General features: G+C 33.3%; 1 protein-coding gene across 3 annotated transcripts in view; it reads left to right on the top strand.

Annotated features, from left to right (window-relative positions):
* The window catches only part of EPHA3 (EPH receptor A3), a 329741-nt gene that overhangs the window by 270730 nt on the left and 34745 nt on the right, over positions 1-24266 (top strand). For all 3 annotated transcript variants that reach the window (XM_032477643.1, XM_032477654.1, XM_032477661.1), the window contains exons 10-13: positions 1079-1204; positions 7037-7222; positions 16368-16429; positions 18026-18235. In XM_032477643.1, the coding sequence (XP_032333534.1) occupies positions 1079-1204; positions 7037-7222; positions 16368-16429; positions 18026-18235 (584 nt within the window). The remainder of the gene's footprint in view (positions 1-1078; positions 1205-7036; positions 7223-16367; positions 16430-18025; positions 18236-24266) is intronic.

Here is a 24266-nt window from a genome sequence, read left to right on the forward strand (position 1 = left end):
AGTACATATACTGCGGGAGTTAAATTACAATGTCTTTTAATGTTAGAGCATGTTTATATACTTTAATAGATTTTAGATTCCCTTTTTAAAAGTCTTGTTTTCTTCAGAGAAAGTTAGTTTCGTGAACATTCCAAATTGTCTCTAATATGAATTATTTTTTCAAATAATAAGAATTTAATTAATATTAAATCAAATCCAAAATGATTATTCTGTGTCTTTGGTCTGTGTTTCATTATAGAACATCATGAAATTTTTTAACCTTCAGAATAATTAAATATATAAATACACTATGAAGAAAGTTCATATTTAATAAGCTATAAATATGATTTGTTTGGAATTTAGCTCCTCAGCACCATTATTAAACTTATAAAGAATACTTATATTACCTTTAACTATATTGAAAAGTTACACAATAAGGTTTCACTTAATTGATACTATATTAGTATATACATTTTACACCCATATTATATATACATATCCTCACAGCTTAAAATAGATCTTTAATTGTAGTGGGGAGGAATTTTGATTGTGAACGTTAATGAAAGCAGAATAGTGGAAGACAAAAGACGTGCCCTTCTATATCCTTTAATTTATCTACCATTAAAGCAGCTATCCTACCTTATCTACGTATTTCACAAACTTTCGTTTATTGTCAGATGTGGCGCTGTCACAGATAGGTGGTTACTGCACTGTTTGTAGAATCATAAATGTGTGATAGTGTGATGGCATTTAGTCACTACTGTGCTGTTTGTAATTACTGGGCCTCCTCAGTTCTGAACCATCTTTCTCACCTTAAGATTCCCCTCCTTGAATGTCCATTTTCCTTCTGTTTTTGCAGAGAAAGTTTATTGTGGTGCCTCTTTATGTTTCTTTAGGGGGAACTTCTTTTCTTAAATTATTCAACACTTATTCCAGCCTCTTTGCCAGTTTCAGTGATACCTCAGAATAAGTTGAGTTTGGCACAGTTTGATGTCATGGGGATTTTTTTTAAACTAACAATGTTATCATAAAATTTGCTCAGAAAGGTTTTATAAGTCTAACTACAATAATGCCTTTCTTTCTTCCGTTCCTTAAACAGTGAAACTTCCAGGTCTCCGAACTTATGTTGACCCACATACATACGAAGACCCTACCCAAGCAGTTCATGAGTTTGCTAAGGAATTGGATGCCACCAACATCTCCATTGACAAAGTTGTTGGAGCAGGTAACCACCGCTGTGAGCCCACTGCCAACCTTGCATGTTAATTACAAGCTTACAACCATGAGTAAGAATGCTGCTTGAGAGTGATTGCTCAGGTTCACAGGACTAAGTACATTGCTATGAAAAGGGATATTTTCTGATTTCATGATGAAAGGCAGGCAGTAAATAAATGAAGGGGTATTTAATGGAATGTAGTGATTTCAAAGGTGTCAGACTTACAGACCCAGAGACCACAGCCAACTCTTTATTTATTGAATTTCAGAGGCAGCAGCCGTGGCAGCTCAGTCTCCCCAGGCTGATCGTGTGTCATTCTGTTTGGCTAAAAGGGGGTAACAGGATAAAAATGTGTCTTACTTTAAATTAGCCTACTAAGTGGAAACTTTGATTTGTAGAAAAAAGTAATTTTACAATCTTCTTTGGAATTTAAAAAATAGCACAAAATAAAATCATACAGGACATGTTTTACACAAATTCCATCACAACTATTTTGAGGGGATAGTTGAAATAATGTGAACTACTCCATTTTAATACTTGCCTGTAGTTGCCAGTCTTAAATTATTTGTATTGAAGCTTGTTTTCATATAGACATCTTTTTCTTCTACTTATTAACTTAACCATAAACTCATTAACATATAACACCTATGGAGTGATTATTTATAGCGGTTGCATATTTCCAATAAGATTATAGATATTTATAAAATTACAGTATTTTATACATTTACACATAAACACATGGACATTCACAGTGTATATAGCATGCATTTGAATACAATTACTACTCAAAAGTAAAAATAAACAATACTGTGCAATAGTTTTGCACAATCATCTCATTCTTCAATATTGTTCTAAAAACAAACACAAACTAGTTACGTTGATATGGGAAATGGAGTGAAAGACTGAAAAATGAGCTCTTTGAATTATGCAAACCATATCAGATTACATTTTCTGCAAGTACCATATATATGACTGATGCTTCTTTGTGCAAATATGCATATAATTTTCTGTTTCTTTTTCCGTGCACCAAAGCAGTATTTGGAACTCAAGCAGTATTTATTGTTCAAGCAGGCTAATCTGAGTAATTCACATATTATCTAAATAAAATGATAGTTTACTAAATCTTCTCTTCTAATTTTCTTAGTGTTGTATCCTAAAACTGACATGTGCAGGTACTTTGATAATATGAAACTAGCAATTTATAAAAGAAAACTAGAGTAGGTACTTCTCTTTTCACAATCTAAGACAAGAATATACACATTCACTGTTCATTTTTATGCAGCTAAAATTAATCCGCATTTGTATCGAGGACTGTCATGTGTACGGTGAGCTTCATCAGCTGCTCCATGGTGTGGAGGGTTTCTGTCATGCTGGTTTTAATGTTGCCCCACAAGAGTGCACTGTTCTCCAGCACGGAAGCTGCAGTAGCATATGCAGCAAAGGACTTCGCACACTCAACTGGAGAATGTCATGAGAGGAGGAGAGCCCACTATGGTCAGCCAGCATCCAGAAAACCAGACATTCACATTGTGACCTTGAAATTTGGGGCACTCTGCATTAGTAAAAGCTTATATACACGGATGTTACTGACAAAGCCAGATATCTAGGACACAGTGGGGTGAGGAAAAGCACACTCGTTAAAAATAATACCTGATCAATGAGATAAAGGGAAAGGCTGTTTGTACTGAATCACTTAATAATCCCTGAGACTCATTAAAATTAGGACAAATCCTCTATTTCCTTTCTCTCTTCAAACATATTTGTAAAAAAAAATTAGGCATATGCTCCATTTTCAAGGTTTTACAGCCAGTTCTCTCAATTGCCACATTAAGGGCTATACAGTTGTGCCCGTTTTTGTTCAGAAACACACGTATGTTCAGGGTTGGTTATCTTCTCCTGAAGGAGTGCAATATAATAGACATGCCTAATTCTGTCTGTCTGGCTAGCCTTTAAGTGATTTGTCATTATCAATACAGAATACGAAATCAAGATTTTGAAAGCTATAAATTTTTAAACATTTTTTTGTAAAATGTTAAATATCTATGAAAATAGATGAAATTGTACAGCAGTGTAATGAACCTGCATGTACCCATTTCTACAACAACTTCAGTAACGATCCACTCATAACCAGCTTTCTTTCATGTATACCCTTACCCACTTCCTATATCCTTTTAATTTTTAAAAGTTATATTGTCCACAAAAATGATAATAATCATGTTAAACTGATTAGCAGCTATCTTCCATTGTTAAAAGGCTGAATCTTTCATTCAATGACAGAACTTTCCCAGTCAATTAAATATTCAGAAAGACTATATATGTGGAATATGTCTCTAATTTTATGTCACAAATTTTATACAAAGAAATACATACAATGGAAACTTTCATTTACGCATTGAATAATCAGAAGAATTGTACCCATATTGCAAATTACAAAATTAAAACTGAGCCATGAGTTAATTTTCTTAAGGTAGTAAATTTTTGTTAGTGAAGAATTTATAATGACTAAAATTCTTAAATTTATTCCTCGATCCAGCCATTATTTCAAAAATCAGATACTGAAAATTTCTGAAGGTAGAGAATACTTATTTAATTCCTGTTCTGTGCTAGGCATTCACATGATATTTAATTTTATTAGCCTTTTAAGTAGGTATTATTATCTCCATTTCACCAGAAAAAAAGCTGAAATTTTGAACAGCTCATGATCACATAGTTATTAATTAGGAAACTGAAATTTGAGTCTTGTACTTTTCAACTGTAAATCTATACTAGACACTAATGATCATAATAGTGCCTTCTAAGACTTTTTAAAGGATTAATTGAGATAATTCATGTATACTGCTTAGCTAACACAGCAGCATTGTTCAATATATGTATTTTTAATTCTCCTCTTGTTATAACAGTGGAAGGAGAATGGGCTTTGAGGCTAGTGCAAAGGATCATTCTACTTACACACAAGTACATTTTCCTCTGTTTTAAATGAAATCAGTGAGAGTAAGAAATTTTATTTTGAGCAATTATGCATTGTGTACCTTATATCAAAATACCGTTTACCCATTCTCATAAAGCATACTTTTTTCCAAAGAACAAATAAAAACTGATGCACTTACTGAATTTTAAAAAATCAGGTAGTGTCTTCTCAAATGATCTTTTTGTAGCTGTACTTTTATTTAGAAATGACAGGATATAAATTTTTTTTCTTATAGATGCAAAATTAATCAAATATGACCATGTAAAGCTTGGCCAGATGGAAAGATTGGGCATTGCATTTGCCCAGTCTTTGTTAATTTTTTCCAACACTATTCTTTTAAAAATAGTTATTATAAAGAGAATTGAATTAATATTTAACATTTCTATGTCTAGTGTAATGTATTTGTGACCATTTCTTAGGATTTATCAGAGTAAATAGTCACATTTGTAAATTTTGTGATTTTTAAATACTAGACTTACTGAAACACCATGTTCTGAATTTTGAAGGTAAATGACATGTCCCTATGTCCAGCTATCCCACTGAGCACAAAGGGAGAAACACAAATTGGCCCACTTGAAATTCTGCCTCTTGCCCTTGGTCTCCCTAGTGAGGTATATTCACAACATGCTTTCTCTTACAAATACTCAGCCAATATGACAGCAGCCTTGTTATCACCATCATCATCACAACCATCTCTTCTTACATTCATGCAGAATTTGACATTTTAAAAGCACCTTTAGACTTATTCTTCAGTTTGATCTATCTCTTAAGAGGCAGACAGATAATTTATCCCTCTTAAGATGGATCTGAACTCAGAGAAGAAATAGTGACTTACGCTTAGATGGCACTTACTGTGAGTCTGGCACTGTTCTAAGTGCTTTAAATACTGTAGCTGCACAAAAAATCCTGTGATGTAGACACAATTAGTGTCTGTATGTTATAGATAAGGAGGCAAAGGCACAGAGAGGTTAAAATAGTAATTCAAAGTCACACAGATAGTAAGTGACGGAGGCAGAATTAGACCCTACACAGTCAGGCTCCAGAATCTATGCTCTGCCCCACCGTTCTGTACTGTCTGCCTGTAAACTGACAACTGGCTTGTCACTTAGAATAAATGGTCCTGACATCCAAATGTAAAACACCATCCTTACACCACATTGATCATGATAATGACAGAACTTTTTTTCAGAAAATGAAAATTCATTATGGATCCTTCCTTATGATTAACCCAAACTTTATCATATCTTCTCCTCCTAATCCTCACACATCTACAATGACACTTTTTCCTTCAATTAAAAAAGATCATTGAACATTTCTTAAGTTCTGCCCCTAATCCTCCCTATAATTCTAAAAAAATAACACTCTAGCTGCAGATATTACTGTCTTCTGTACATTTCCTTGAAGGGAAGAAATTAGATCTGCCTTTATTACCATTATCTCTGTGTGTTGTTCATACTATCTGTCGTACTGTTGCCAATTGGTGAGTATTTATTAAATAAATGTATAAATAATGGCTTTTGGACCTTAAATGACTTTGACAAGTTATGGTGTAAGTTGTTGTTTTGAAAATAGTGGCAAGACAGGATTCCTGAGAAAGGATCAAGTCCAGGGGAGTTTAGGACTTCCTGGAGAGAAAACCAGTCATTTGTCATGATGCAGTTGGTGAATCAGTAGGACAACCTGCTGCTTTTGTGGGCTGAAGGACTTAACTTGGACAAAAAATAGAGAAGCAGCATCTCACTTCTTGGCACCTTCTCTCTGGCTGACCTGTGAGGCATGGACTTGTACCAAAACTCAGAGTGAGAGGGTTGGACCAAGACTGTTTTTCCATTCCATAGAGAGCCTAAAAATTGATCACGTAATTTTTCTTTTCAGAAAAATCTCTCATTTGCTATTAAATGAGAGATTTTTTAAATGTTGTACAAAATCCATCTAGTAATCCACACAAGATTAGAATTTCTTCTATGATCTAGGAGCATTCTATATGTGGCACTACTCTGTGACAATCACGATGGCAGCAGTGGAGACAGAAAAGAATGTGAAGGGTCTCTGCTCTTGGAAGCTCAAAATCAAAGAGTTGTGGGCAAATCTTCCCAAACACCATGTACATGAAGATGGCGCCCAAACTAGTTCTAGGCAGTATTTTATCATTGAATTAGAATATGTAAAAGTCAGCAACGCTCCATATTCAACAAATTCTGATTAACTGTGCATTTAAGACAACTTTTTTTATTGAAGCCATTGGATGTAAGAAAATATTTCTACAATGATTCTATAAATAAGATTTGATACTGTTGGATTATTGTGTTCCTTTCAGAATCCCAGAGAACTTTACAATTAGTATGTCCATAATGCAACATACACTACTCCAGTAAAATGAATCGATAGTGTATGCTTTTATTCTCATTTTCAGAGAGCCAGAATACATAGCTTATTGGCCCTCTTGGTAAAAACAGAAACAGTGAGAAATGACTGAAATTTTATCCAGTGCTTGACTCATTATATCAGGGCTAGTCTGTTGATTAGCCCCAGGAAATGGTAGCTATAAGAGCAAGAAGTAAAAAGTCTAAAAGATATAGCTCTCAGCTTCCCTCTTTTTCTTTCATGTTTCATTATTCACAGTGAAGTGCGTCAAAATGCATGCAGCTTATCACAAGGTCCCTTTTCCAGCCAGGGTGTGTATTTCCTGAGGTTTCTTAGGGAGTCTCAAATTACCACCATCCAAAATAATTTGGAGGCCTACAGTGTACATCTTGCAGGTCAACAGTGTAAACACTTTGAATGGAATTGTTGAGAGGAAATAGTTGGTCCGTATTGATGACTTTTTAAGAATTCCTTACCTTGTCTTGTTTTGATCTTCTGCATCCTAACAGGTGAATTTGGAGAGGTGTGCAGTGGTCGCTTAAAACTTCCTTCAAAAAAAGAGATTTCAGTGGCCATCAAGACCCTGAAAGTGGGCTACACAGACAAGCAGAGGAGAGACTTCTTAGGAGAAGCAAGCATTATGGGACAATTTGACCATCCCAATATCATTCGCCTGGAGGGAGTTGTTACTAAAAGTAAGTAAAATCGTAAGACAGATTTTGTGTCTGTTAAGTCGAGGTTGTTTAAACCCAAAGTCAATAATTTAAGAATTTTGATCTTTTTTTCATTATCACCTGATAGTCCTGACCACCCCACACACACCACCACCAAAATGTTTAGGATTAACATGTATTTCTTTGACAAGAGGTCAAAGATATTTAACTAGTATTAGGTTGACAGTGCTATCCTAGATCTTAAAAAGCTTAAAAGATTTAGGAGCTAATCATTGGACTATATTAAGACATGCTGATTAAAAATAGTTAAGTGAATTGTGTGGAACTCTCTGTTACGTGAGTAGCAAGGAAAAACGATGACTCAATTTTGACAGAAATTGCTGGGAACTCCCAGCTAGCTGCCTTTTCTTTCATTGTTCACCAGTTTTATTTAAGCTTCCAAATCTTTACCCTCTTGGCTTTAGAAAAATTATGGGAGTTTGGGGACTGCTTCTGAGCTGTAAAGATTGGGATCACATTAGACCCAAGCCCTTTGCTCAGGTCTCTGTGGATTTCAAATAAGTCTGATCTAGAGTCCCAGCTGGATTCTTGACTGCTCTGGGGAAGCTCTGGCTCACAGCCTGTGGAAGAGAGCTGAACTTATTTCCATGATGGTTTCTCCAGCCAGGCTCAGAAGGCATCCCGTGAGGCAGATATGTGATTTTTGGCTCCAGTCCCAATGAAAACCTCTTGAGAATGCTCTGGGATTTGTTTTTTTCTCAAGGTTTTGGACCACAGGATGAAGAATAAGCTAAATTGGCAGCAAACTTCCTAGAGTGAAAGACAGCATATGGCAGGGAATTTGGCATCCTTTAGGGGATAATTCATTGGCACCACATTTACATATTCTATGGTTACCAACAGACATTACACATTAAATTCTTCACAATGATGTTTTTCTTTAACATTACATGGAGCACTTTCCAAATGGCACAATATCTATTCTCATTTTAGTGTGACTAGAAAGGCAATTCCTTACTACAAGAGCATGGTATAATTGAAATAATACTTGGATTTCCTTTAGAGTTTTTTAATATAATAAATGAGGTTAAGAACTTAACAATGTAGAAGAACTTAACCATAAAGTGTAAGTCCATATTAAGTCTTGTAAAGCATATTTTTTCCCTCTGTACTTCTAAAAATTAGGCCATGTTAGTAGTAACACTAAAATATTTTCTGATGAAAAATATCTTTTTAGCTTTTAAAAATTAATCATAAAAACATTGTTAGTAGTACTAAGGATTGGAGGTGTAAGTATGTGTTCCTTCAGTGCAAGATCATATTTATAGAATATCCTACTTAATGTCCATAGAATTATAGAATGATGTCTCACTAGGGTTTTAATAGTCAATTAACCATTGATTCTTATGCATGTCATCCTTACTGAGTGGTTGTCCTTCAGATCTTGAGCCCGACTGGGAGAGGAAACTCATTCATACTTGTGTATCTTTTCTTCTTTAAATTCCCGAATTTCAAGAGTTCTTCTTTTTTAGTTGACCAAGCATTGCATTATAAACATTATTTATTCTTATTACTACCCTGTGAATTAGATATGGTGATTCCATTTTACATTTGAGCAAACAGTAACCTTAGATAAAAGCAAGTCGTGTGTCCAAGTAGGAAGTACTGGAGATGGCACTGGAACCAGTCTGTTGCTTTCACCTCTGTCCCCAACCCTGGACAAAATAGGCTTTCTTCTTTTTATGTTTGTATTCTATTAATTCTTTTGTATCTTGAATTTTTATCTTCCCTAATAATGATCATCCATCAAGCTTCAAACATTTTCTGGAGATAATAACCCTTAACACCTAAAACAAAATGTGAACTCTCATTAGGGGCAAGAAACCATGCTATTTGATAATCAGTGACTAAACAGAACCTGGATCAAAGGAGGTGCTGGATTTACCAATGTTAATGAATACAAAACTGATGGGTTAGTTGATTGAATATGAATAAGACAACAGTGTCTTGTATGAATAGTTCTCTCTTTGGTGTTGGTTCATTAAACTGAATGCACATTTCAAAGCAGTGCAGTTGTGTGACTGATTGCATCACGTAGGGAGTGGTGGAGAAAGTGATTGCACTTTAGTGTGTACAGAATTACCACCTAACTTCTTCTACCCTCACGACTAGGAAAAAATGAGACAGCAGTGTCTATCGAACTAAATATTAGGTTTAGATTTAAGCTGACTGATAGTCTATCATCGTTTATCAAACATGAGTTGAGTTTCTTGTTTCCAGTGTTATGAGTCATTGAAAACAACTTGTTTTACTTTGCTAGCTGTTTCCCATAAAATTATTTACTGATTGACAGGCAATATTAAACCATAATTATTGTGGCAGATTTTTTTAGATATAAATGTGCAATAATTGATATGAATTATGGTCACTTGGCAAAGAAATCCATAAAACAGACCCCAAAACCAAAATGCAGGAAAAAATGCACTAAGAAATAAATGACCTTTAAAAATCGCAGGTATTATGCAGTAAATGTCCTGTTCAAGGCCGAATCTGTAACATTCTAGTATGGATTACAACTGCCTTATTCTTAGAGTGAAAGTTCTAAATTTGATGTATCTTCCTGGTCAAGTAATCATGTAAGAGACTGCCAAATCTGACTATATAAATCCCAGCCATCTCATATATCGCAAACATAATAGGGTAGCAGGCCTAGAATTAGATTCTGAACTCCTTTAGTGGCATATTTAAAAGCTTGAAGTCTCGCACCCTGTTACATCTGAGATGAACTAGAAATGCATCAGAATACAGTTACTGTGTTGCATTTAAGATATAAATAAGGCAAATTTGTCACCAGAAGGAGTTAGTTAATCAACTTCTATTATTTTCTTTGTTTTCTGAGACTCTGTGACTACTAAGACAATCTCCTGGCAGCGTTCAGAGACATACACACACATGCACACAATCAGAGTTGTGAGGTACGGAGCTGGTGAACGAATTGTAATGAAAGAAGAAAAGAGAGCATACTGGCACTTGGATTACGAATCAAAGGTTCAGAGATCAAATTCTGACTCAGCTCTACCGGCTGGGAGATGTCTGGCAAATCAGAACACTGCCAGAGACTCACTTTGTCCACTTGTAACATGGAATTAGCAGTTCTGCTTGACTATTTCCACATCCTTGTAAGATCAAATAAGATTCCATAGGAATACATTGTTAGGTGGACTAGAACTATGCAAATACAAATTACCACTTCTGGTTGAGTTTGAGAAGATTTTACCACTTAATCTGGGGATATAGAAGAAAATTCTTCTGAACAATTCCTTTTTTGCTCAAAGATAATTTTAAAATTATTGCTATTAATTATGTGCTCTGAAAAACTAGGTCTATTATAATGTATCATTTTCAAGTTAGGGAAAGCCTTTTCTTCAGTCATTATATTTTCATTTATTTGAATTGAGCCATAAACAATTTTAATGGTATGTTTTAAGCCTGATGGTCTTAAACAAGAGAAGGTGAGAGAGTCTCTGATCTTCAAAGTAGCAGAAAGCTGGGGGCACAGTCCTACTCAGAACTTGGTACTAACATGTGTTATCAATTTTAGCTGAAGTACAAAAAGTTGGAACCTGTTTTTAGCAAATGTTTGATATTTCTGCCATCACACTATTAGTCAAAGGATGTTCCAGCTTCATCCAAGAAGACTTTCCATTGGTCACTTTTCACCTAGTGAAATAGAAGGAATTATATTGGATGGGATTGATATGCTTTTTGTTGTTATTTAGGGATGGATTTTTTTTTAATTAAAAAAATAATAAATGCAATTTAACTGTAACCTTGTATTATTAAGGAAAGTCATGGGCAGAATTTTTAGAGGATTTCTCATACTGAAAGCATTTCTGTATTGGTGTGAGTGTCCACTGTACACCAAAAGATAATCATTTGCTTACATTTCCTGCACATATGGTGTGGAAATCTTACTGGAATAAGTCATTTTTTTAGTGAACAATGTCAAATTAGTTCTATTTCTTGTTTGCCTTTCTCTAAAACATTTCTTCTGCACTTGTCTCAAGGGTACTGCACTCTATGTCATATTTTTAATGGGCAATATATGTTATATATATTTTATTAATTTATAAAAATAGTTTATGATAGATTTTAGAAACTCTGATGAAACAAGTTATCATGCATTCATGACTGTATTTTGATAAATGAGTTGAAAACTCTTAAGTTCCCTTATCGACCAAACTAGGAAAATCTCTACTCAATAAACTAAAGGAAAAAAATAAGGCAGGGAATGCTATTTTTACATGTATAAAAAACTTTCCTTGTTTCCTCAACATTGTCCACTCACTTTTCTTTGTTGAATTGGCCACAGTTGAGTTACAAAAGAATGTGTTGCTGTGTATTCCCCCCAGTCATTTAGATAAGATAGGTTTTGATATTTTTGAAAAATTAAATTCAGTTTACAAAATTTGTTAGTGCATGAGTTGTATGTGTCCAAAGATTGCCTCTCATAGAGCGCTGCTTTAAATCTGCGATAACTCTCCTAAAGGAAGGAAAATACACCCTTGTTTCCTAATTGTCTAAGTAATTTTGGTCTTACACAAACTCTTGCAAAGAGGGAGAATAAGAAACACCCCTACCTCATAAAGCTAGTGATACCTTGATATCAAACCATACAAGAGCATCATCAGAAAGGAAAATAAAAGATGAGTATAGCACATGAGCAAAAATTCAGTATCACTGTAATAATTATGAAACCATGACTAGCAATGCTTTAAAAAAACATACTATATCATGGTCAAGTTTAGTTTATTTCAAGAATGCAAAGTTGGTTTAATATTTAATCATTCAAGAAATCCACAAAATTAATAGATAGAAAAGAAAATCAACCTCAATAGATGTAAAAAATAAATATTTTAATTTAAATTTATTAACACATCATGCCTAGAAAATATGTATACCTGACAAATGTATATAAACACCCCCAAAACTAAAACAAACAAGCCTGCAAACATCATACTCAGGAGTGAAACCAAGAAGGCATTTCTTTTAAAGTAGAAACTAGGAGTCTGCTGTTACCATTTCAATTCATCATTAGACCTAATGTCTTAAGTTTTGAAATTAGACAAGAAAATAAATAAAAATGTAGAAAGTTTGAAAAGGAAAAATAACTAAGCTGTCCTTATAAAATCATACTGGGCACATTCGAGTATTATTCTCAATAGAGTAAAGAAGAGTAGAAATATTGTTCCTATCTTTTAAGGTATTAAATTTTGTTTCAAATTAAGCGTAAATAAATTTTAAACTTTTAAAGTCAACTGCATATAAAGTATTCCCTGTGCTGAGATTCATAGAGTAGGGTTGGTTAAAAAAGGGTTGGAGAAAGCACTTCTGAGGCTGATTCGAAGAGAGAGAGCGTCCCTAGCCAGCCTGTGACAGTAGGCGCAACACGGCCGGTTCTCACTGGCGGTCTCTTAGGTGCTGGACTTAGAACTATAGACAAAATAGGTTGACTCCTGTTGTTATTAACTCATTGGCTAGTGGACGGAAGAGGGATCGTTCTTAACATAAATAATGTCTTGATTAAAATGGAATTTGCAAAAGATTGCCCTGTATGTTTATATGATTTAATGGGAAACCTGCTGTAAAATACTCTAATTCAGTTTATTCCAGTATTTCTCTGTCTCAGTTATAGCACATGGTAATCTATAACTGAAACATTTTCTTTCTAATCCGAAGTGATTCAAATCTTCTTTCCTGAGAACAGTAAGGCATATTTTGTCAATTTTATTCCATTTTCCTTCTCCTGTTTATGCTTTTTTTGCTTCCACTCTGATTGTGATTACATGATACCAATAATGAATACTTGCTGCCAAGGTCAAAGGTTTCAATTTTATAAATCACACTCGTGTATTAGAGTGTGTGTGTCTTGAAAATAAGGCAGTTTATAAGACAAAATTACCTTTAATAGGAGTTAATAGCATTTCCTTTGGAAATGAGTTAAATTTCAATAATTTGTAGCATTTAAATCTTTGATAAATAACTTAGGCTTGAATGAAAACATTTTCATCTAAGGCCAACATTTATTTGATAATTGCAATACAGATTCCAAGCATGGCTATATGTTTGTCACATTAACCCACCCTCTTATTTTAATAGAAAATGTGGGTAAGAAGGTTATGGTGAAACAGAGTGCAGAACCTGAAATTCTTAGACATTTTGAATCACATGTCTTCTGTCAGCAAATAAAATGATTAGTAGTATCTCTGAGCCACTGGGGAAATTAACTGATTGTAAGAGACTGGTGTGCTTCCCTTAACCCTTTAATTATGAAAGATCATGATGTTATCTATACTCATAAGTCAATATAAGAACAAAAGCAAAACTCCACTGCACATTTTGTTTTGCCGATTTTTGATGGACTTTCATTTTGCCCAAACAACAATAATTTCATTGATTTCAGTTTGTATAAGCAGATGTATTTAAGGATCTCTGAGGACAGTGAATAATATAGGCCCTTAAAAAAGCTGGTAATGTCATTTCTAATTCAAAATACACAGGAAAGAGCACGCGAGACTTCGACAGGAATGCACTGCATCCTGTGCAGATGAGATGGAATTTTATAAATGATTTCCAACCACATTCAATACATGTTAGAACTAGTTCTCGCCACTGTTGCGAAGTCTCTTTTCCTTTAACCCTGTTTACCATAATCAAAATCACAAGGAAAAGTAAGTGAGGATACTACTTCCAAGGTAGAATATTTTTTATTCTGTTTACTCTGTCTGTACATCTGGGTTTGCTGAATCTTTGAACTTAATTCAAAGCACATTTGCAGACTTTCCCATCTTAACTGATGTGTTTACAAATACATAAATTATAGAGCTAAATGCAGCCTGCTCTGATTTCTGAATGGTCATGGGGCTTTGGCTTAATTGACTGGTTTGATTTTCCAGCTACTTTTATTTCCCTTGCCAAACATTTTACTAGACATGCTAACAAGAAATGAAATGGTCATAAGGCTGAGAGCCAGAAGGAAAAGAGTGATAAGCAAAGGTCTGGTTAGTACATAAACGTGGTAAATGGCCACTGTAATTGAGAGTTGGCTGTACGAAGCTGTGTATCTGTGACTACATTCAAGAGCTGCATTGAGTTTTACTAGCGTATTAGTCTTCCAAGAATTGTATTAAGGAAGAAACATAGAAATGTAGAGTGATTTATGGAAAACATGCATAGGCAGGGTTTCATTTGTTTATTTGTTTGTACATTCATTTTATTTCAGATTAGTTTTCTACGACCATCCATAGACATTTGATTTACTGTTCTGGAGAGACAAAAGTTTCCAAAGAAATGTTGAATCTTCCTTTTCTTCCTGAATATTGTCATGTCAAAGCCTAGCTAAAATTTTGAAGAAGCAAGTCTGTAGGCTCAAGGTTTTGGCTAAAATGACTTTTCAAACATTACTTAATTTCATATGTGTGTGTGTGTGTGTGTGTGTGTGTGTATAGTATATTTGATATGTTACTGAAAATATATAACTTAATCAGTGTCCTAATGGACAATGAATTGATGTGTCAATTGATTTTTCATATATGAAAATCTGAGAATTTATAGAATTTAAATAATTCTCTCACCTCTTAATAATAAGACATATAGCTTGGGATATATGCATGTACTAAATGTAGTAAACATAACGTTCATGCAACCAAGCTATAATTCATAACCAATATGAATTAAGAGTTTTCACATATGAAACAATAAACAAGGAAAGAAATATATTTTCTGGCATCAGGATGGCACACGAACCATAAAATAGAAGGAACACATGAGGGAAAAAAAGTATGTGTGCTCTACAGTTAGGTGCACAGGGATGTTTGTTAAAAATCTATTGTGTGTTCAAGGTCTTTGACCTTGCTCAGTCAAGATTTGTCTTAACTCAGGTCTTCTCGACTTGGAAGAGGAGTGATTTTTTTTTCTTTGTGTAACATGATGGATTTATAGTCAAAACAATATTGTAGCAACAATAAAGGAAGTGAATTATGGGGTAGTAATCTGTGTAGGCTTTGAAACTGGAGTTACATTTTACTGTAACAATTGTCGGAAGTGCTACCCTCTTCAGTCATCCTTTCAATTCAGAATGATGCATAGAATTGATTCCCAACAATTGCCTCAGTTATTATCTGTAGTTGAAGATTTATTCTATTTGTAGATCTATGTATCAGTATACTTAACACTTTTGCGTCTTTGTGTCTAATGCTTTTTCATATTTTAAATGTTTCCCTCAGTGTACATTTCCAAAAATAACGGCATAATACATTCAGGTTGCAACTTCTGGTTTTATAACTTAGCTGTGTGACATTAAGTTTATTACCCTCTATATATCAGTTTTTTCATGTAAAAAGTGGAAATGATAATTAATAAGTTAGTATATATAAAATAATTAACACCAATATTTTGCATACACTAAGTACTGTATAAATGCATTTAAATGCTTGTTAAATGTTTAATAGTAATTAAGGCCACATACTTCCAAAATGGTTATTACAAATTACTACCAATAACAATTTTAATTTTATTTTCCCTTTAAACATAACATGGATTTTATCATTTTTAATGTGCTAATTGAATACAGATTTTAAAAGTTTTAATTATTAGTCTTAATTGTTTTGTCCAGTTGGCACATAGTATCCATGAAGGTAGGGACTTTGATTTATCTGCCCATTTATTCTGACTAATGGGCATGGGAGAAACACCTAGTGTGTAGCACTGTAAATATCTGCAGTAGTTGTCAATGATTATGGAATTCCTGGCTCTGTCTGGTGCCTGAAGACAGAAATACTTGATTTTACAAATCAGCTAAAACGCAATTAGAGTGAAGCAACGGGCATATTTTGTGTTCAAGGAAAACCATGCCAAATAAGCCAATTTAGGTATCATAGGGTATGGGCCCTTGTTTTGAAAACCAATCTTCTTCCATCTTTTTTATTTTTTTTACTTTTGTTTTCTATTGAAAGCTAGTTTTGTTTTTAATTGCAACTTTGTAAATTTGGAGGACAGAGAAAACTTTCAGTTTTTAGTTCATCAGGTGCATCAAAATACATATGTTCATTGCATATTTGTTGAACTCTGCTGATGGTTATACATTTATTATTTACCGTGTATCTAGGTAAACCAGTTATGATCGTCACAGAATACATGGAGAATGGTTCCTTGGACAGTTTCTTACGTGTAAGTAAATTGTATATGCATTCACCTATCTCTGCCTTATCTCTGCCTTATCTTTAACTATCTACACATATATAAAGATGGAATGAATTGCTGAAAATGATTGATACAACCTCTAATATTGTGCCAAACAATTAGATAATCAGTTTTAAGAAAACTGAACTTGTTGGTACAGAATAGCAAGAGGAAGACTATAAAATTTAATCTTTATCTTGCAGCATCCAAATGTTGATGGTTTATATTTTTAAAACAAATTTGTGCAATTTTCTTCAGCCTTTTTATACTGACACGTTTCACATTGGTTAAAACAAAAATTTAAAAATTCTAAAGTAAGACATAAATTATATTAATATAAGAAATATACTTTTCTTTATATAAAGCAACCTCCATCTATTATAAGATAGAAGACGTCTATCTTTCATATAGTATTTTCCACTCAGAAGCTAAGCATGTGCTGTAATGTCAAAGTATTCTCAATCCAGAGAGATCATTACTTATATATCATAACATATATATACATGTGGATAGATTTCAGTTGTTTACGTTTAGAAAATTTATATTTTAATAATATCAACAATATTACATTCAAAGAAATTCAAAAGCTTTATGGAATACAAGTCTGTCAATCATTAGTCATTGCAACGGATTAGAAAAAAAATAGACCCTGTCCTCATGGTGTTTTCAACAGTATATAAATGGGAACTGATAGATAGATCAATGAAATATATGGTATAATTCATAATCCTGGAGGAAAATTCTAGTTTTTCTATGAATTAGAAGTTATATTGTTTACTTTAATATTCACGAGCCAAATAAAAATTTTAGTAGCAATTATTTTCACAAACATATTTCAAAAACAAGTATTTTGCAAACCAGTAATTAAAAATATTATAATAAATATTCATTTAAAAGTATCATTTGTGTAGGTATTGCCTAGACATGAAATTTTAATTTTTGTGTATCTATGTATGATGCATGTATCTGTCTATCTATCTTATAAATCATATATTTCTATTTTAATCCAAGTAGATTGGAAGCTTTTCTAAATCCAGGACTCTTTGTCTCTTGCTGCTTTCAGTTTTATGACATACAATTCAGGGTTGGGTAGAAAAAGAAATATTCAGTAAATCTTTTTGACTAATTTTAAGCAAATTATTTATTATGATAATTGAATATTTAATGTCTACCTTATTTAAAGGCAATTAATATGTCTGGAAAACAAGAAGAAAGAATAAATATTCAATTCAAACCAATAAATAAAAGTCTAAAATAGCCACAGGAACCATTTCATTTTGTTATTCTTAACCTTAAAGTTTCTGAGAAGGAGTTTGTCATCTAAAGACCACAAAATTCTACTTTTGAACCTGAATTCAACAAATATTAGGCTACTTCTTACTACAAACTGTTTGGTAATGCAGCTACTAGGCTATTCTGTTTTACTCCTGTATCCATTTATTCACACGTCTTGTTAGGCTGGTGTGTTTAGAGCTAGAATGTATATAATCAGTCATGTTATGATTCAGTATGTGACATTTTAATCAAGATACGGCTTTAGGAAATAGCAACACATCTTAATTGTACATTTGAAATCCTTCTCAGAAACACGATGCCCAGTTTACAGTTATCCAGCTGGTAGGGATGCTTCGCGGGATAGCATCTGGCATGAAGTACCTCTCAGACATGGGCTATGTTCACCGAGACCTCGCTGCTCGGAACATCTTGATCAACAGTAATTTGGTGTGTAAGGTTTCTGATTTTGGACTTTCACGTGTTTTAGAAGATGACCCAGAAGCTGCTTACACAACAAGAGTGAGTAACTCATTTTTTTTCTTTTATCTTTGTATAACATTTTGTATTACGTTGACTAGCAAATGAATAGAAATTATATGCCAAAATTCTTGGTCAATTATATCTTTTCCCAAATGAAACTTATCCTTTAAAAGTAAAATATTGTGAAACATTCTGGGGAAATAGTCACTGTTCATAAGGTGAATAATGTTATTAATTCTGAAATTCTATATATTGGTTTAATGATTCTCCAAAAAAGGCAGCAAGTTTCACACATGTCTGAAGTCTTGGTATTTCTCTACTTACCCATCTTTTTATCATGGTTGAGCCACTGTTAGGAAGCAGATGGGATAAATTCTCAGTATCCGCATCCAACTAGATATAATTTTAAACCATGTTAAAATTAATATTCACATGAGTAACACATGTTTACATTATAAAAATTTTAAAACAAAGCCATAAAAAGGAGAAAAGTCATCCATAATTCTGCCACCCACAGAGAATATTTGTGACTTTGTGAGTCAATTCTTCCAAACTTTTTTGGCATCCCTATATACATAGACATATGCATGAGTAAAAAATTAAAATTATTCTTAATACAAATTGGGTACTGTTTCTCTTCTTGGCAATATACCTCTTGAATATATTTCACTGTCAATAAACAATTTTTGTTTTCACTTTTAGCAATTTGACATATTGTATTTTCTAGTTGTGTCATTTTTTAACCAAACCTTAACTAGTGGACAAATTATTATTACATCTAGTCATTCAAGAACTTTTTACAAATTTGTAAATAATACATCTGCATTCATAACTGTTTGAGCCTAATGATTCCCTGACACACTCCTAAAAGTAGATTTTCTGTGTTAATCTGTGTCTACTTTAAAAGCACATTTCACCATGCTCCTAATAAAACTAGATATTATCATTATTTTTAGTATTTACTTATTAATTGTGAGGAATTTTATCTAATTATTTTCATTTGCATTCCTTTGATTCAAAATGCATTTGATTATTTCTTCCTATATTTGTTGGCAAGATTTCTTTTAAATAACATTTCTTTAAAGAAATTTTTTTGCATGGAAGAAAATTTAAGAAATAAAGATATAATAATCATTGCTAATGATACTACTTAAAGATAACCAATTTTAACATTTAATGTCATCTTTTCATATTTTTCTGTGCATTTTCATATATGTTTCAATTCTGCATATAGTTTTTAAAAAGATCATACTATATATACTGATATAGAAAATGATTTTACTTAATAAGTCTAATATTTTCTTTATATATAAATTCAGTACTATTTTGTAATCTGCCCTTTTTAACCTGAAATATAAAATATTGGATTTTCTAAATGGTCAAATATTCTTTTTACAATATTACTAAATAATATATGGTACTCCATTTTATTCATATAATTTATTCAGCAAATATACTATTAATTGGGTATAATTTCAATGTTTTGATATTATCAGCAGTACTTTGATGTACATCTTGGAATATTTAGTTCCTGTCTTTGTGTCATTACCACCTCAGGATAAATTTCTAGAATGAAAATTGGTGAGTCAAAACGTGGACAGATATGTGAAGATTTTGATACATGAGTCGCTTGACAATTTTCCATATAGTTTGTTACCACTTTTCATTTTTAGTGACAATGTATAAAGGAGGCTGTTCTTCTATACTCTCACCATCCAAGAGACTGGGCAGTTTTTAAAAAAAAATACAGTCAACTTCTGCTGTTTTCTTCTTGTTTAATTCTGAAAGTTTATTCCTGATTAAAAAACGAACAAAGAAACAACAAAAAAGTTCTCATTCTTTTCTGAAATGATCTCAGTAACTCTGTTAACAACTAAAGTTGTCAGTGGCTTCTAAATCACACTGTGTGAAAAATCTCGACCTGCAGACTGAGTTCCATCTGCAGGAAAAGCCACAGTGATAGAACCACAGAAAGACAGAAGCACCGTGTCCCTGAGATTTCCCTAGATGTGATGATTTAGGAGTTGGAACTCTCCCAATGACTTGAACCCTTGTTCGCATTTGCCCTTTTTAGTTATTCTCTGTAGATTACCTTTGTTCATGAATCTATGTATTTTTCAAAACCGTCCTGCATAAAAATATTGCTGTTCTTAAGAACACAGTTCATTAGATTAAGAACAAGAAAAATGGAAGACAATGTTATGTCTTGCAGCTAGTTGAATTAAATTTAGCACGGTGACTACGCCTACTCAGCTCTGAAAACTTGATAAAATTGCAAACCATGGGTAAATATCTTGATGGTGCTTTTTATTGCTCCTTCTCTGATCTCCAGGAAAATTAGTCAGCCAACATTCTGCAGCTAGGCATTATTTTTATGACTAAATTATCATCCCAGGAGACAACATATGCAACATATGATAATATATTTGTTGTTTGGAAGAGAATGTTTTTTATTCTACTCACTGCTACTCTGCATTTTAAAGATATTTTTCATAACCTTCTGCTACTATATGAGCTTTTAACATACGCCATGAAAAATATTCTTGCTGGCATTATCTCTGTTACAACAATTACCTTATCCAAGAAATATTTCCAGTTCTAATAAAAAGTATTTGGCAAAAAAGCCTTTATTTGAGATACTAAATTTTCCAATAATTCATTCACATTCTATTCTCTATTCCATATCCCATTTTAAACTGAGAACATCCTTGTTCTCAATCCTAGCCTTGATTTCTTGTATTGGGGAGAAACAATTTTTCTCTACCCTTCAAAGTTTCTTTTAGCTGGTCTAATAATCAAATCAACATGAAACAGATTAACAGGAGAAAAACAAATTTAATTTCGTATGGATGGGAATCTCAGGTACATGAGAGAGTCAAAGACAGAAAAGTAAAATGATGGATAGATGCCATCTTGAGCTAAGGAGTAGGGAAGGGGGCCTGGGGCTTCAAAGGGGAGGAGGGCAATTCTCATGTTGATAATAAGAGTAGACATGGGGTAATTAGATGTTTGCCCTGCCGTATAGGTGGGCCACTCAGATAAAGTTTATCTCTGGTAATAATTCCCATTCTAGAAAAGGACCCTTCTCTCCCCTCCACCCCAATTTGAATTCTTCCAGGTAGTTAAGGGAGGGGCAGAAGCTTCTCTTAAACTGGCAGAGTCTTTGATTGCCTTTGGCTCAAAATAATTCACATGCCCAAGTGGTACATTTTGGGGAGCAGGATACTGAAAGGAACAATTTCTCCTGTAGGAACTTGAAAGATTCATTCAAATCTAGATTATCTGCTCTCTGGAGACCATATCAGGTTAACTTTCAGAGCATCATTTATACTGATTGCTACTTTGTCAGGACAAAGGGGTCCACAAGATCACTTCTTGAACCTTAGTAGAAGAATGGTGTGGCTATGTCAAAGTTCCTCTTTAGCATTTGTGAAATAAAAGTGCCACAGAATCTTTGCATTTATGTTTCATTCCCAGAAGATTCTTAAAAACCGCACGAACCTCAATGAGCTCATTCAAGACCAATAAATTGCTGGTTAGAGTTCTTCAGTGTTCATCCTTGTATTTTCTTGGAACTGCTTGAAATACCCATGGAGGTCCTGGCTTCCTTCTGAGAAGCTGTAATTTGCGTCTGCATTTCTAGAATAATTTAGATACCGTTGATTTAATTTCCCATAATAAACCTTGCTTGGTACAATAATTTTATAATTTACCCTAAAATGTAAGGTATGGCCATAAAGTAATAGGTCTGCTATTTTGTTTTTTACACAAGCACACTGAAACAATTACATGAGTGTTTTCATACTAGGTTGTCTTTTTGGGAACGTGTACTCACTGCACATTCCTGCAGGAACACTGCACAACTTCAGGAACATTGCTGGTGCACAAAATGTTTTGGGAGCTCTTCTCTTGAAATTATCTCTAAAACTAGATTGTGAATGAAACTACCACATCACTCCAAATTGTTTAAGCATATAGTATTATGGGAAGCAGTCTTGACTAAGATAAGTTTATATCTGATCTCAACAAGTTTAAAGTTAATAAATAAGGAAAGTAGTGTTTTGTTGTAAAGTCTGTGTTTTTTTTCCTAACCAAAACAGCATTTATTCAGCTTAGACATCCACTTTATTTATTTGATTTATCATGCTATGATATGGTTATTTCAGAAAAACACATTTATCATTTTAAAACAGCGTGCCAAGGCATTCTTTTTTGGATAAACACATCCTTGTTAATCTGCTTTACTGGTCATATTACTTTAATCACACAACACACTTCAGAAGTTAGCATTCAGTGCCTCAGTGCATTAAACCTTTCCGATTGCTCCTCTGAAAGGTGTTGCCTTTAGGTAGAGGGTAACTTACTAAGGAATCATGAGACACTTGATTCAATGCCCCTGAGTGAATGCAGGGTGTCTGCTGTTTTCATTTTTAAAACATCTCTGCGATCAACAGCTAAGGTAGAAGAGCGGAATAGAAATTATATCAACTAATTCTATATTTAAAAATTCTTAAACTGGAGGGGACATCTGAGGAGTTGAGAAAATCCTTTGTCTTAAAACTTATTTAACAATTTATTAGACGTTTTCCCGGGCTGCTTTTGATAGTGTCTAAAGTGTACCACAACTTTTCCTTCCTTGTATCCTCAGAGTATGCCTGAAAGGAAAGGGTCAGCAGAGAGAGTGATAGACATTTTTTGGGTGTTTTATCTTTTCCACAAGAATATTCGGGAGGAAATCAGACATTTTTTTCTATACACACTTCTAGTTATTTCTCTTGATTTCTCACTACTGAGTTACACAGAAATCCCAGACATTGACACTTTTTATTATATAATATTATTTGCATGCTGTCATCTTTATAAAATTTATGACTCATGAAATGTTGAGAGTGATAAAGGTATAAAGTTTTAGTATTATTGTAAAAATAGTTCAATCTTGCAGATTCCCTGAAATGCTCTTGAGGACACCCAGAAATGCTTGTATGACCCTTTGAGAATCACTGTTATAGATATTTTATAAGGAAAAAAAAATTAAAAACTAAATAAATATTTGAGCAGTTATTAAATTATACAAAATATGACATGATATATAATACTATGTGATCTAACATGTTTGAAGAAATGTCCTGAAAGCATACCTGTGGCTTCATACCAAATCCATGGGTATACAAATCACCTGGAAATCTCCTAGATTTCAAATGAGACGCATGTGATTGGAGCATTTAACTCCGCAAATTAAAAACATCAGGAAATCTGTGTTGTTGAGAAAAGCAAGCAAAATATGAATCACCTCTTTTTGGTTACCCATAATGTGAATATATTTCAAAGTATAATTATGGCATGTTTTCTATTTTTTTTTTTTTTTGCACTGAACTACTAATTTGCTTTATTTTATTTGAACAGAAACATAGTATTATTGGTGAGACTGTTTTCCACTGAATAATTTTTCAATCTTTCTCCTCATGAAATTCCACTTTAGACAAGTTAGCATTTTTAGATGTCCATGCACACATCTGTGCATGTGAACATTCTTATATTCATATGTTGAAATACATGGAATCCGAAGCTCCAAGATGACAATGCTCAATCTGCTGTTTTAAACAGCAGTAAGTTAGAGAATATATAGGCTTTTATCTAATTTACATGCTTTGTCATATAAAGTCAATCCAATTCTCAAGTCCCCAGATTCATTGTAGGGGCATAATTACCACATAAACTCATTTGGGAAATTTGTGAAAACCAAATGATATGTTCTTGGTTATATTCTTCATTACTGGTTTTTTTCTTTTTATTTCTGTCCTAAAGATGCATACTGAAGTAATTACCAAGTGGATTTTTGTATTGCATGAAAAGGTTCTGTCTTGTGTCATATTGTTTTATAACCAATTAACACCTACTTAATTTTTAGAAGATAAAACCAAATGAAGTTATCACAGGCATTGTGTGTTAAGTGATAGTAAAAAGAATTCTTATTTTACTTAATTTATTTGATTTTTCTTTCTCTATGACTCTGCCAAGTTGATGCCAGAAGTATTCTAGTACGGCTTTGTCTTATCACATTTCATTTGCA

Source organism: Camelus ferus, chromosome 1, assembly GCF_009834535.1.
Source record: "Camelus ferus isolate YT-003-E chromosome 1, BCGSAC_Cfer_1.0, whole genome shotgun sequence".
Lineage (NCBI taxonomy): Eukaryota > Metazoa > Chordata > Mammalia > Artiodactyla > Camelidae > Camelus > Camelus ferus.